The sequence below is a fragment of the Nothobranchius furzeri genome, chromosome 3 (genome assembly GCF_043380555.1).
Source record: "Nothobranchius furzeri strain GRZ-AD chromosome 3, NfurGRZ-RIMD1, whole genome shotgun sequence".
Taxonomy (NCBI): Eukaryota; Metazoa; Chordata; class Actinopteri; order Cyprinodontiformes; family Nothobranchiidae; genus Nothobranchius; species Nothobranchius furzeri.
Window position 1 is genome coordinate 54825096 of NC_091743.1, and position 14836 is coordinate 54839931.

Genomic DNA, 14836 nt, shown 5'->3' on the forward strand with positions numbered 1-14836 from the left:
GAGGCTGCCTGCGTCAGCGCCTGGTGAAGCAGAACCCCAGCAGATAAATGAGCACAAGTACCTGTTGACCTCCTGACTGCAGAGCGATGAGTCTAGCGTAGCAACGGGCGTAGCAGTCGGTGTGCGCTTCTACAGGGGCAGAGCTGGCGGCAGGACGGAGACTGACTGTGGCCCTGTGGCTGTGCTTCACAAAGATCACGTGGATAAGTTGTTCGAGGGTGAACGGACTATTTTTAGACAAATCAAGTTGCGAAAATAACAAATGTCTTCTCAGAAAGCAAATGTGAGTGCTGAACACAGTTAAGGAGTAGATTTGACCACATCTCTCAAGAAGAAGCTAATATGTTGGGAGTATTTTATTTTATTCATGCAGCCAATCAGATTTATCTGATTGCACCAATTAAGAAAAAAATTATTTCACTTAGTGTTTTTATTGGAGCATTTTATTGCAAGTGCTATTTTTTTTTTCTAAACTCCACCTTCTACTGTGATTCATGCAGCCACAGTAATTGAGGTCTCTGGTTGCAGCAGTCGGTGTCTGTGCTGCAGATGTATTCTCATTTCTGTCACCGTGGTTAAAATCCTGTGCTTTAAACTCTTGGGGAAGTGATTTAACCCAAAGGAAGTTGGTGTGTGAGATCACAGAAGGGCACAAAAGGAAGAGAAGCTCCCTGCGGAAATGTTTGATTTTAATTCTGTGTTAAAGCTTCAGGCAGATGGAGAGGAATGAAGGAAAAGGACTAAATAAAATGACATCAAAGTTACATTCTGGTTGTAGATGGGATATTAAAAGGCTTCTGGATCATCCCTGGACAGGATTCTGAAGCAGTGTGTGTGACGGCAAAAAATAATAATTGTTATGGATTTAGTCCACAAGTGCAAAATCCATTACTTTGATTTATATTATAATAATTCTTGTCCTTTTTAATTAAATATACTCGCACATCTCATAGGACTTGAATAAATCTTTGTAGATAAGAAAGTAATTTTCCAGTCACTGAAATCTGGATTTTGTGTATTAACAAGAAACAAAACCAGGTTTCAGAAAACCTGAAAATTTTCCAAAAATCAACAATTTTTTTTTAGCAGAAACCATAGAAAAACATTTAATAGACACCCATCTAGCTTTTTTGTTGTGTATTCTTTTAATTTCAAAGAAAAGTAGCAGGAACGATATGTAAGAATGTCTGGATGTGATGTCTGATTTGTTGTCACTTAAATTACAAATTTTTACAAGCTAATACATCTCAAATTATGTGACAGACACAAATGAAACACACCTAATTACCATTTAAACTAAAAAGTACATGATATGTGTGATTCAGGGCGTATGGCAAAGCGGGTTAGGAAATAACTTAATTCACTTGCAATCATTTTTTTCTCAGTCAGGGGATCCATGAGCCAACCGGACGGGAAGGAGACTTAAGCCTAATTTATACTTCCTCTGTCTGCATCTGGACGGGCAATGCCTTTGTGTGTCGAAGCAAGAGCTCTTGACGGGCTTGTGGAGGAAGACTGAGACATGCCCCAAATTTTTACTTCCCATCAAGAGGCACAGAGATTGCAAGCTTTTGACTGGTCAGGATGCTGCTTCCTGTTTCATTCATCAACAGCTTGGTGGCAGACACTGTTTGAAGAATGCATCGCGGCAAAAGTATGCAAATATGAACGTTTAATCACCCGTGACTAAAGGAGTACAAAGATTTGCAGCAAGCATTTTATTCTTGGATGGAAAAGACGAGAAAAATGGATTTAGAGGTGCAGATCATAGCTGTTGTCCTAGAGGGGAATTGTTTTGCAACAATCCTCAGCTGACCGAGAAGTCTGAAATCAAAACGTCTCTCAGTGCGTGTGTGTCTCTCCCTCGCGGAGCTGATGGAGAAGTATAAATTAGGCTTTAGGCTTCCTATAGCAGATGTATGGCAAACAGCTGCACTCCCTCTAATGCCGGGGGCATTCTACCGTAAAACACCCAAGAGTGCAAACATCAGATATGATAATGCATGTTTCTACTGTGTATGACTCATCATTGCTTTGTCATCTAGAATCTTCTGGCGTTAATCCGTAACTGTAAACAGCCAATAAACTCACTGAACCCCAGTGAATCAGTTTTTGTTTTAAAAAATGGACTGCAGTACCCAGATTTGATCACTGGATGGCAGTCTTACATCATCCTCACATAATGCACCTTTAATTTTTAAACAAATGTGAAAAAATAGTCTGGCTGCTTTGATCCCTCATCTATTCGATGTCACTCAGCCAACTCAGAATGTGCTCCATCTTGGTCACTTCTGCTTCTGGATCCAAAGTCAGTTCCTGACCCCGCTGGACCTACACAGAAACAAAGACAAAAACCACTTGACATAAACCTTATGTTTAAATAATCGTTCTTAAAAAGGCAACTATCAAAAGGCAGACGCAACACAGACAGAAAATGAAATGAAATGACTAAAGTGTCATGAACAGTGTTTTTATTTCTCTTCTGAATAACAGGGAAATGTGCTAAAATAAATGTGATCACTGTCTTGAGGGCATTTTTGCAAAAACAATGTTTATGTTTATGTTTATTCATTTAGGAGACGCTTTTATCCAAAGCGACTTACAATTTATAACCTATAGGGCATGTTGTGATCTGTGGGGGAAACCGGAGTACCCGGAGGAAACCCACGCATGCATGGGGAGAACACGCAACTCCACGCAGAAAGGCCGCAGCTGAGTTTCGAACCTGCAACCGTCGTCCTGCGAGGCAACAGTGCTAACCACCACCACCACCACCATGCAGCAAATTATGCTGTGAGCTCAGAAAAACATTGTGTGCTTAGAAAAGCATAAACTTCAAAGATCTATGGTCTGTATCGCTGCATTTGTTTGTTCTAACTCTTGGTGTTATCAGATCTGCTGTTTTTGCCACGGTCAAAGGCTGCTGAGCTGGACTTAAATTCAAGAACAAAATGAAGACAAAACCCCATGATGTATAAAATATCACACGTGGTAATGCCAAGGCGATTCTGAGCACACGGAGGAAGTGCTGAAACTATCATTTTAGAGAAGGATTTTTTCTTATTGACAGATCCTTTGAATTTTGACCTAATCTATTAAAATAAACAGCACTACACACACAGCTTTTTGGTTTGGGTTTTATGGCCTCAGTGGCTCTCTTTGCTAAAATGGAAGCTCTGAACAGACCAATATGTTCACGTTGAAAGATTTCATACTGAAATTACTCGTTGAGGGTTTTCATGAGTGATGCTTACTTGCAACACTGGCTGCTCGGCTGTTAGTGGTGTTAAACTGTGCAGATCAATGGACATTGAAGGGCGATAGTCCCAAATCAAGCAGGCAAGCTAGACAGACCTTGACGTTACGTACAAGTGCTGTGAGTCAGCACAAGACAGGATGTTGTGGAAAAACTTTTTGTTTACTAGAATTGACGTCAAACCAAAGTAGAAGATTTGAAAGGTGACTTTAATCAGGCCTGATTAGATCTCCATTTGCTCTCCATCTGTGCTCAGAGGGACTGCTGTGAGCTTTCAGGAACTCATCAGCCACACACAGGTTAAAGGAGAGCTTTAGTTTTACTGCTCTACTTTGCTTGTTTTCCTGACAACTGCAGTAAAATATTCCATTGATTTAAAAACCCTTGTGGAGTTGTAACTGCAGCAGACAGACAGCAGTCACTTTGAAGAATAAGGTGGGTGGGGCCTATCCAAGAGAAGCGTGCGTCCATCTAAAAACAACTAACACTTCTTCATGAAATAAAAAGATTATGATGCTGAAATAACAAAAACTTGAGTTTTAATTGTTTTAGATGGCAGAAATTAGCCCCTGATCAGGTCCTGCTATGGGTATTTAGCTGGAGTCCCACACGTCAGTTGCAGGTAAGATACTGACTGCTGAGATGAATTTACCCATACCATACCAGCATCATCAATGATTTTTACAGCTTCTGACCTTGGGCGTCTTGCGGAGGTTAGGAGAGAGTTTGAAGCTGCTGACGAGTCCTTGGTCATCACCCACGATGATAACAGGGTGGACTGGATTAAACTCGATGTGAGTCAGCTTGGTCTTCTTTTTGGCCACGACCAGCTGCTGGCAGATGGCCTCATATTTGTTGATGCTCAGATCAAAGACGCGAACCTGAAAGAGAAGTCGATATGTCAGTTCTTTTCACTGTTTTGACTCACTAAAGGAGGACTGTTCAAAGTATTTGTGGCCCATGGTGCAATTTAGTCAGGTTGTTGATGTAGATTGACACTTTTGAACCTTTTATGTTCATCTTTACTAACATGAACCTATTTTTTGAGCAGCACAAATAAAAAAACTCACTACATGATCATTTTGTGAATAAAAAAATTCTGATATGTGGCCTGTGAGGAATTTTAACGATTTAAACACTGGAAAATTTTGGACACCCCTGCACTAAAGGAGTTGGCATTTCATTACTACATTAGTGTCCATGCTTGCACACAAACACAACTGTTAGAAGTTGACACTAAGTTTATGAGCACCACGCAAAGCACCCTCCTCATACCTAATCATCAAATTACTTTATGTGGCAGGCCACAAATAAAAGTCTGCCTCCAACAGCTCGTCTCCTAACTTAAAGTGGCGCCAAATGCTTGCCGACAAACTCTTTGGTTACATCTATCAGTTTATTAATATTCCTCCTTTTTTCAAAAAAGAAAGCAGCAGTTGTCGGCATGCATGGATTACTGTAATGCTCATTATTAACAGGAATTAAACATAAGTAGTTAAATGACAGCATCATCTTAAAAGGTAACAAAATAATGCAGAGGCGTGTTCCCTATGGGTCAAGGTAACAACAAAAGAAAAAACGGGCTAATGCACTGCAGGTGTTGTAACTACACACTATAAACAAGTGTAGGAGGGAGGAGAGAAGGCAAAACTAATCGATGCAAACCAGTGATCAGGTGAAAAATAATTAATCCTTGTCTTCATCAACAGAAGACGGGTTACACACACACACACACACACACACACACACACACACACACACACACACACACACACACACACACACACACACACACACACACACACACACACACACACACACACACACACACACACACACACACACACACACACACACACACAGTCCAAAGGGCAACTTTAGAGTCACTAATTAACTGAACACACCTAATTTTGGAGTGTGGAGGGAAGCTAGAGTAAAAGTCCCCCACCCCCACCCCCCCGGAGCTTTTGCTATGAGGGCTGATTTACAACAGAACACACACCCAGACTCCTCAGACAGAATTCCTGTGGACTATGAACACTGACTCCACATAGATATGCACGCTGCAGAGAAGTACAGACAGACCGTGCTTCAGTTTCTCAGCAGCCAGTTCAGTTACAGCTCTACCATGTTCAGGATGAACTTCCTCCTACTGTGTGTCCTGCTTTGGGCCACCAGTTGCTCAGCTGACAAAGGTAACATTTGTCCTCAATACAATTTTTCTGATTCCTAAATACGTAAATTTTAAATTGAATTATTGTTTTTTTCACGAGAGAACAGTTGGGAGCTCTTACGCTAGTAATGTACATGGTACATTCGAAAACTTGACAGAAAAATATGTTTATCCGTTATATGCATCCATATAAATACAAGTTTAATCACAATTTAAAAATTTCCACAATAATTTTGATATTACTTGTAGAACCGTTAGCAGCGGCTGTAGTTGCCACCATAACTAACTGTTACTAATGTTTATCGCAGGTGCAGCTCGATCTCGTTCGGTGACCATTCAGCCCTGGTTAGTGGGGCTCTCTGCTGTTGTTGGCTTCTTATTTATAGTCTTCGTTATCCTGATCATTAGAAGACTACTTAAGAAAAACAGGTCTGTTAAACACACACACACACACACACACACACACACACACACACACACACACACACACACACACACACACACACACACACACACACACACACACACACACACACACACACACACACACACACACACACACACACACACACTAGAAGATCAATTTCCAAATTCCTACAACCTTACAGAAAACCCTAACCCTTTACAAAGCTGTTCTGAAGCAACAATGAGTACGCGTGTGTGTGTGTGTGTGTGTGTGTGTGTGTGTGTGTGTGTGTTTCTGGCTTTTTGTTGACTCCTTCACATTGTTGTTATTAACCTTGAACTCTTATAGACAGCACAACTCTATCTCTCAGCAGCTGAAGCTTCCATCTGAGAGACTCACTATCACATTACCTTATTATAATGTAGGGTAATAATACCTCTGGAGTGCTGATATAAAAAGTGCCTTATGTAAAAAAGTATTATGTGTTTTTACTTTTCTAATAAAGGTGTCATGCCCTGATTCCATGGTATTTGTAGAGCTGACCGACAGATTTCTAATCTCAACTAAACACACTGTGTGTAACTGTGTGTTAATTAAATCTTGTTCTCACTTTTACCATGTGCTCTGTTCAAAGACCACACAGCATTCTGTCCATGATAAATGATCTAAATGAAATTCTCACTTTTAATCCAAACAAGTACACTGAGCTAAAGTGCTCAAGAAATGCACACAGTTTCCACGCCATCATAGTGAAATCTAAAGAAAACCCAACCATTTCACAGACTAAACTAACAAAAGAAATTTTATTTTACTTTATCAAGTAGCAGTTAAATAAACCTTGGATTAGGAATTTTAAAGATTTTTAAGCATTGTGGCCTTTGACTGTAACTTTAACTTCTGAACACTTTCAGATAAAACTGCTTGAGTAAGCACAACCAACCAGATTTTTGTTGTTTTGTGTTGCAGGGTGGATGAAGAAGATGGGGGTTATGACAGAATGATCAAGATGGATAAAGAGGACACACAAGAAACCGTTATGTAAAGACCCCGCTAATAAGACATCAGATTACCGGCAGAGATAAGGCGGAAGGAGAGAAGCTAGATCTAACCTTTTGACTTTATCCACAAAGAAAAATGTTTCCACAGTCTCCATCAGAGTGAATGGAGGCTGTATAGGTGAATGAAATGATATGATTTTATAACATGATATGATATTGTATAGTATAATAATAAATAAAGGTGTATTTGAATGTATGTGCAGGCAATGAGGTGGATGCTTTGTAGCTCTATAAATAATTTACACTCAGCTATATAAAAGCTATATAAGGAACAGTTTAGGAGTCTAAATTCCACAAAAACATCTATCCATCCATCCATCCATCCATCCATTTTCATCCACTTATCTGGAGTCAGGTCGCGGGGGCAGTAGCCTAAAAGATTAAAATTGTAATTCAAAAGTCAATTAAGAAGGAGAGAGACTCTTACTATTCCATCTATTGTCACCGCAGCAAAAATAGTGGAGGAATATGGAGCCCAGGCAACATCTCCAATGGCTGACATCAGGTCAAAGGTGAACACCGGAACCCTGCAGACACAGGCACAAAATAAAAAACTATATATGCAACTAGAACATTAATTAGTAGCGGAGGATCTTTTCCTTCTGGGTGGACCATCTGAACGATTGTTCTGCATTACTGTCAATCATTCTGGTGAAGCTTCCATGCAAGGCCGTCGTTGTGCGCGCTCATTCCTGAGTTAGTTTTCATTTCCTTCACATTCTGCTTATGTGTAGAGGGATAAGTTTTCATTCCTCGCCATTCTCACTGAGTTTTTTTGGAAAATAGCTGAGAGTTGCAAGAGAAAAAGTGTCTTTGAAGTCTACAATAAGATGTCACTAATATTATTAGTGACTGGATCCAATCACTAATGATATTGTTTCCTAATGATTGGTGGATCCTAAATTGAACTAAATCAAATACGGTATTGACTGAACTGGAGATATTGGCTAATATGGAATCACAATCAACTGTATCGATTTTATCGTGATCAAATAAAGGATTTATACCCTAATATTAATAATGTTAATAAATTAAATTCCACTCATCTGGGGGATTTTACATAATTTAAAAAGAGCAAATGTCATTACCTAAAGTCTGGGCGATACGCCAAAGGGAGACATAAAATGTGACCCAGGACAGTAAACTTGTGAGGTTTTTTTTGTATCCTAACACAAATAAATCACTAATGAAAACTGTATCTCCCAGCAAGTGATTACAATCATTATTCAGTCAAGCTGCTTGTGCTGACAACATGTGGGAGGATCTGTGGATTAATCAAATGAGCCGAGAAAATTATGCTGGACCCAAGATGAGGATAAGAAAGTAATGAAGACTAACACGCTGCAATCTCGTGGAAGGATTAGAGAAATGATCACTAAACCTCACCTTCTTTGCTCAGTGAACCTGAATGTTTGCACACAAAGCAGAGTTGTTAAGATTACTTATACAGCAGGAGTTGCACCTTTGTAACAAACAGTAACCTTTGCATTTACTTATTAATATATTGCATTTAAGGTCTAAAAATAAAAACATTCCAAAATACAAACAAAAAAAACAAAAGGGTTTTACATGATTAGCAACAACATCATGACCAACCCTCTCAACACAAATCCTTAAGACTCCTAAAGGTCTGCTGTCATATCTGTTACCAGGCAGTTAGTGGGAGACCATCTAACTTCTCTAAGCGCCAGGATGTGGACATCAAAGACGAAAATCATTTGTTCAGCAAAAAAGAGCAAAAACAGACTAAAATCCACAGAATGTGGAGGCCAAGTCAACATTTTAAACCTATTTTTGTGCTCCTAAAACCATTTGTGAGTCATCAACAATGACTCAGTAACAACGTGATAAAACAAAAATCTGTCATAGAAACAGCGAATAATCTGCCACTGTAATTAGAAGACTGATGCTTTTTATTCAGCATGTGAGACTGGTGTGTCACATTTAAATATGAATAGTTAATTATTGTACGGGAAAAACCGGCATCTAACATTATAAATGTGCAAAACCAATTATTTTTACAATTACTTGCCTCAACCAGCCTGTGTGACTCTTACTTGATGGTATCATCCCAGATCTTAACCGTCCAGTCAGCGCTGCAAGAGATGAAGACCCTTGGATGGAAGTGGTTCCACTTCACAGTGTAGACTGCTGAGTTGTGGGCATTGTAGGTCTTCAAGAATTTACTAGAGTAATGAATGGAGCACTGCAGAATAAAAGCAAAGGCTTGATTGAAGCAGAGGAGCTGAAAAGTCGGCTTTTTCAAGGCATTGCTGAGTTACACATCTTATTTAAAGTCTGTTTACTGTTGCATGCAAAAACTACAGGACAAAATAAAAGATAAAAAACATTTGAACTACCTCAACGGCAAAAACAAACACGATCTGGTGAAAACTTTTTGTTTTCTTTAATTATAGTTTTAGGAAATAGCTTTCACTACATTCATCACATTTAAGGAGCATCTTCTTACACATTCTGTTCCATATTTCTGTCATAGACATTTTATATAAAACAGCAATTTGTAAGCTGCAGCTTATAAGACCCTAGTTACTTGAAAAAGATGCTTTCACTGCCACAGAAAACATTACACGGAGAACTTCCTGCTATAACCGAGAAACGTGTTTCTAAAACTCATTTTGATCCAAATGTGTGAAAACAGACAGTTTGTCTGAGCACAGCTAGCAGAAAATTAAACCTAAAGGAGTGATGTATAAAATATTTGTTCTTGCTCGGCACTGATAAAATAATCATGACAACATAACAACAGTTACCGCAGGAATAAATAAAGTAGACGATCTAAGGAGAAACATGCTTTATCAGCGGTGGGGACAGCTGTTGGATTTCCAGACATTGTCAGATTGATTGTTGACCTGCAGCAGATTCTGAATCTGTCCTTTCTGTGATGACAGTGCTAGTCAACCTTAGGCTGACAGATGAAGCTGCTTACATTGCATGTATTGTTCATGTCTCTTAGAAGGCTATGAAATTAACTGTTTTAGGTACAAAAGGAAAGCGTGAGTTGTTTCCATAGTGGAAGAACACAATGTGTTAGGTATGATGATTCAGGTTTGAAATCAGGCTCCATTCAAAACTGTACTGATTCATTCTAAACGTTCTGTAGACAAACCTGTTAGAATATGATATACCACAGAAACATTCAGAACGTTTTTCCTTGGCTGATTTATCCCTGCATCACAATGACTATCACCATGACTGCCAAAGTGAATCACATCAACATACTTCATGCAATCTCAGAGGTGCCATCCAGCTCAGTGACTATGTAACACTTGTCACATACCTTGTGTATTTTTCCTTGTTCTGTGCCAACTAGAAACAGATGGTCAGTCTGTTTATGGAAGTCAAGTGATGTCCCACCAGCTGTGGATGAGAAATATTGCTAATTAACATTAGTTAAATGAAGGAAAAAAATAATAACTGGGATCTGCCAAAGTGCAGAACTTTGAATAAGGAGATTTTTGCGCCTTACAAATGTTGACCAGTTGTTCGTCATCTGGTACGTTAGAAAGACCTCCGTTTACTGACAGTCTGATTGTTTCTGTAGAGATCAGCTCATGCTGCAGTTGAACAAACATACAACACATACAGTTTTGCAATTGCGTTCTTCAAATGTAAAATCATATGTTGCCTTGGCTAACCTTGATCAGTGTCCAGGACACAACTCGAGAATCCGCAGACACAGAAAAGAAGTTGTGGTTATTGTCTATGTCATCATTCTGCCAGCGCACCTGAATGAAAAACAATCAACCAACTTTGACAGATCATTCCCATTTCAGACCTGCTTGTTTAAAGAGGCCATTCACATTTATTTTAATACATTTGCAGTGGGCTACTGTAGGAATGAATGCCTTGTAAATCGTACCCTAGGGAAAAAAAAAGCTCGGGTGCGCCTGTTTCAGCACAGAGAATTCTGCTGGAGGACAAAAGTAGCTTCAGACAACGTTTTGGAGTCTTATTTCCTGATATTTGGACGTCTCGCTTCAGATTGGCTAACAGCAACGTGACTTTACCACTGACTATGTTTCCTTTGCAAATGTTGATGTTTTATTTGCACAAATACCACAAGCCTGAAGGAGTTGTGCCATGTGGTGGAGTTGCCAATGCTAATTGTTAGCTTCTACTAGCCAGGATGGTCTCTGCTGATTGCTGGACACTAAACCAACAACGGCCTTCCCCGTCAGTCAGAATAGCTGAGTCGATGAATGTTAAGGAACAGTGTGACATAGATCTGTCAGACTTTTCAAATCCTAGCATTTCACCATATATTTTCTATCAGAAGCTAATGCAGGAGATAGGTGTAGGAGACTATTTTCATTTTCAGCCTGTATGAAAAACTCAGATCGATCATTTTCAAAAATAATAAGTAAAATATGGTTTCTTGGTGAAGGACCTATGTTAATAAATCTCGTGACTTTATATAACACATATGTAGATAGAAATGAAAAGCGAACAAGCTAGCTAACATTTAACTCATAAACAGAAACACAGCAGCCATTTTTTTTCCTGTCATTACCTGCCATACAGGATTTGTGAGCAGGCTAGTCTTTGGAGTTCCCTTGCAAACAGGTTCCAGGCTCTTCTTCTTCAGATTGTAAACAGCCACACAGCCATCATAAAAGCCTACAACTGTCAAATAAAAATGTTGAGGGTGGATGTCGAGGCACTGGACGCCTGACGTTGTGGGGAAGACATATTCCGGGAAAGATGAGTTCTTCAGTGAGTAGAAGACAATCATCCCTCTTCCCTGTTTACAAAAGTCATCTAGCAGGCAGAAAGAGAATAGAGATTATGATAAAATAGATTAAGAATCAGATAATCAGAAAATGAATGACATTAGTGCCCGGCAATTATATTTAATGATTTGGTATTTTTAGCACTTACATGAGCCCATTCCAACAGCAAACAGGTCCTGATATTTGCTATTCCTGTCAAAAACAGATTGCTAACACACTCATCCTATTCCTCGCATGACTGCAAATAGTATAAATGCATTCCCAGTGACACAAAATCACCATTCAGAGGGTATATTTGCACAGATGATAATTGAAATTACCAGCAGAGGGCAGTGACAGACAATCCTCTGGTTTCTTCATGCTGAAACGTCCACAGAGGCAGAAGGGTGCCCTCCTGGCCCCTGAACTTATCAGAGGGGTCCTCGAAGTATTTAAAATCTGAAAAAGCACAAGAGAAGGGTGATCAGAATAGAAGAAAAAACAAATTGTTTACAGTTTCAATCAAAAAGAACTAAAATAATTTCAGTTAGCTAATCAAAATAAAACAACCTTGTGCTATTTCATCAAATGTATTCTGGTGGACCATTCGCTCTAATATCTTGGTTTCTTTCGCCACTTCAGTGAGGTCAGTACTCTGTAACAGAAACAAAAAATATAGAGGGGTCCTTGTCAAAAACATGCAACGCTGCTATTGGTTTAGATTACATTTGAAGCAAACATGGTGAAATAGAAAACAGTACCTGGGTTTCTGTCACTAGTACCCCCTTCTTGCTTTTGTCAGTTTCTTTCTTCAATAGCGTTGCTTTCTGCTTCTCTTGCTTCTGCAGCTCCTCACAGTAAGCATCATAGATCTGCCACTGTCAAGAGATTACAGTAACGTTCACGGCTGTTAGAAATCAGGAAAGGCACCAGCATACAAAATATCACAACATAGCTCAGAGAGTCTAGTACCTGGTTGGCAGTGGCAGAGAAAATGCTGCGAGGAGGAGGTGCGGTCTGGCAGTTTATTTGCTGCAGAGGAAACATATAAATGTTTCAAAAACATCTAATGAAGCAAAGATGTCACAATGCTAAACAAAACAACAACATTTTATTAACCACTGTGAAATTGAAAACATCGGACTCATTCCTACCCTTGGAGGATTATTAAGTGTCTGGGTGGCCCTATCGGTGAAGTGGAAAAAATTTCCAAGCTTTACACCTTTCTTGTCAGCTTTGGATGCAACACTGTCTGGTCTGTCCTCTTCTTCAGCTTCTTCTACCTCCCCTCCATCCTCTACAGGAGTAGCCTGCGACAAGTCAAAAAATAAGGATGCAAGAAAAGTACTCTTGCTCAGGCTTGTTGGTACTTTGTTTAAACATAACAAAACTTTAAATATTGTAGAACATGAAAAATATGCCGCAAACCTTGCTACGCACAAGACAAAAGACCATTTTTTCAAATTTACCGGGGTTTTCATGCGATCCTCATCAGATTCTGCTGCTGTGTCTGTCTCTTCATTTTCTGCACTCATACAAAATTTTATAATGAATCAAAAGGCACATCTATATATATATATATATGCAATGTTTAATTTTTTTTTCATTTTGTGTTTCAACTTGAGGGTGACACCTAGTGGCTTTAACGATGCATTACACCACGGAAGAAAATTCATTACAAGTCACACAATTACAGTTGAAATTATTTTTGTCAAATTTTCCTTTAGTCAGAGCAAAACGGTGCACATAATGGGCAGATTAAAATTGTAAGATGCAGCTACATCACCTTTAATAAGACCCTGCTTCAACATCAGCCTTCGACCCTCTTCAGAGTCTTGATAAACGATGTTGCTCTCCATCTCAAAAAGAATAGCCGTGTGATCCACGCTGACTCGTTGATAGACTCCTTCCTGGGAGATTAATTTAATACATTAGAAATATACATATATAAATCTAACATGACTCACCTGGTTGTAACTTTCTTACCTTATAGTTAAATCGGACTATATTTTGTGGCGCGTGGGGGTTGTGTGTGTTCAAGACCTTTGTTATATTCTCTTTCAGCTCCTAGTCATTTTAATACAGAGATGTTAAAATTAATGGTAGAAAATGAAATAAGTGACAGGGTTATTCAAAAATTGAGAATGGGCTAAACTGATCCGCCATCAAATCAGAGCAACTTACAAGAACTGTGTGTTTGTCATTAGCACATAGACGACTAAAGAAGCCATAAAGTCTTGGGTTCAAGGAGTCTGTAGATTCATAATGAATCAAGGCATGAAGTTATGTCTCAAAAAAGGTATGTTAGGCTATTTTCATAAATGCAAATATAACACAGTCATTTTACATAGGATTTTTCCGAGGTACACGGACTTCCTGTGATCCATGAATATTCTCTTTCTCTTACAGCTTCTGTGAGCTTCAGTTGATCTGAAGGCTTGCTTTTTTTCCCTCGATCCAACCCATCACCCTTGTCCATGGCCTTTTTCTCTTCCTGTAGTGGCAAACCGATAAGAAGCACTCAATTACTTAGCTGCTTTGAATAATAAAAAAAAGTACATATGCGATAGTCTTGTATTTTCCACATGTTCTTCTTAACTTAGCTATTGTGTAACCTGAACACACCTTTTTCTTTGTTTGAGCTTTAGTTGATTCTGCACCAGGTAATTTCTGAGCATTAGAGACCTGAGTGAAAACAAATGAAAAGCAATCAAACAATCAATGTGAACAAATAAATAAAAGTTCTGGATACCTTTGAGCTAACAAGACACCTACTTTTCTGGGCTGCACTGTGGCATTTTTGTTCCGCTCGGACATGATGGAAATAGACTGGTTTTAAAAGCACTTGAGTTATTTTTCTCAACAGTTAAAAATACTTCTATAATATAAACTGTAAAGCAGACACGACACCCTTTTCTTCTTCTGCTGTGGACAGGTCGCAAATGTCGATGTTACTGGTTGCCAAGACAACCAGTCATCCCATCAACCCCAACGAAAGCGCATGCGCCAACAATAACAGTCAAATTTTGCACCTTTTTTGTTTTTGACAACAACGAGAATATTTCTCTCACGTTTGTTTTATTATTATTATTTTGGCTACCTCTAAAATCGGACTAAAATAGGTTAAAAGTGTTTGCAAAAATCTACTTATACGCTGCTTAACATTAACAATAAATGTTAAAAAATGAGCAATTTAACACAAACAAATCGCTT

At 39.0% G+C, this 14836-nt stretch overlaps 2 protein-coding genes across 2 annotated transcripts; one reads left to right on the forward strand and one right to left on the reverse strand.

The window, feature by feature from the left end:
* Positions 1–84: 84 nt before the first annotated feature.
* dnai1.2 (dynein, axonemal, intermediate chain 1, paralog 2) lies at positions 85–14588 on the reverse strand. Its single transcript, XM_015959408.3, has 20 exons — positions 14399–14588; positions 14249–14308; positions 14031–14117; positions 13610–13690; positions 13410–13533; positions 13093–13148; positions 12778–12933; positions 12596–12655; positions 12385–12501; positions 12194–12278; positions 11965–12082; positions 11793–11836; positions 11425–11672; positions 10550–10639; positions 10381–10468; positions 10192–10271; positions 8951–9099; positions 7321–7420; positions 3952–4137; positions 85–2331 (listed from the first exon to the last, which is right to left on the reverse strand). The coding sequence occupies exons 1-20, from the start codon at positions 14438–14440 to the stop codon at positions 2242–2244; spliced, it is 2061 nt and encodes a 686-aa protein (XP_015814894.3). The 5' UTR covers positions 14441–14588; the 3' UTR covers positions 85–2241.
* LOC129167076 (small integral membrane protein 24) lies at positions 5267–7089 on the forward strand. Its single transcript, XM_054751088.2, has 3 exons — positions 5267–5451; positions 5738–5858; positions 6802–7089. The coding sequence occupies exons 1-3, from the start codon at positions 5313–5315 to the stop codon at positions 6875–6877; spliced, it is 336 nt and encodes a 111-aa protein (XP_054607063.1). The 5' UTR covers positions 5267–5312; the 3' UTR covers positions 6878–7089.
* Positions 14589–14836: the final 248 nt, after the last annotated feature.

Coding starts and splice junctions, on each gene's coding strand:
- dnai1.2 (XM_015959408.3), bottom strand. CDS start 14,440: ATGTCCGAGCGGAACAAAAATGCCACAGTGCAGCCCAGAAAA. Junction 13,149..13,409: donor GAAGCAGGGTCTTATTAAAG/GTGATGTAGCTG, acceptor GTATGAGTGCAG/AAAATGAAGAGACAGACACA. Junction 12,502..12,595: donor TCTCTGCCACTGCCAACCAG/GTACTAGACTCT, acceptor ATCTCTTGACAG/TGGCAGATCTATGATGCTTA.
- LOC129167076 (XM_054751088.2), top strand. CDS start 5,313: ATGCACGCTGCAGAGAAGTACAGACAGACCGTGCTTCAGTTTCTCAGC. Junction 5,452..5,737: donor CAGTTGCTCAGCTGACAAAG/GTAACATTTGTC, acceptor TGTTTATCGCAG/GTGCAGCTCGATCTCGTTCG. Junction 5,859..6,801: donor AGACTACTTAAGAAAAACAG/GTCTGTTAAACA, acceptor TTTGTGTTGCAG/GGTGGATGAAGAAGATGGGG.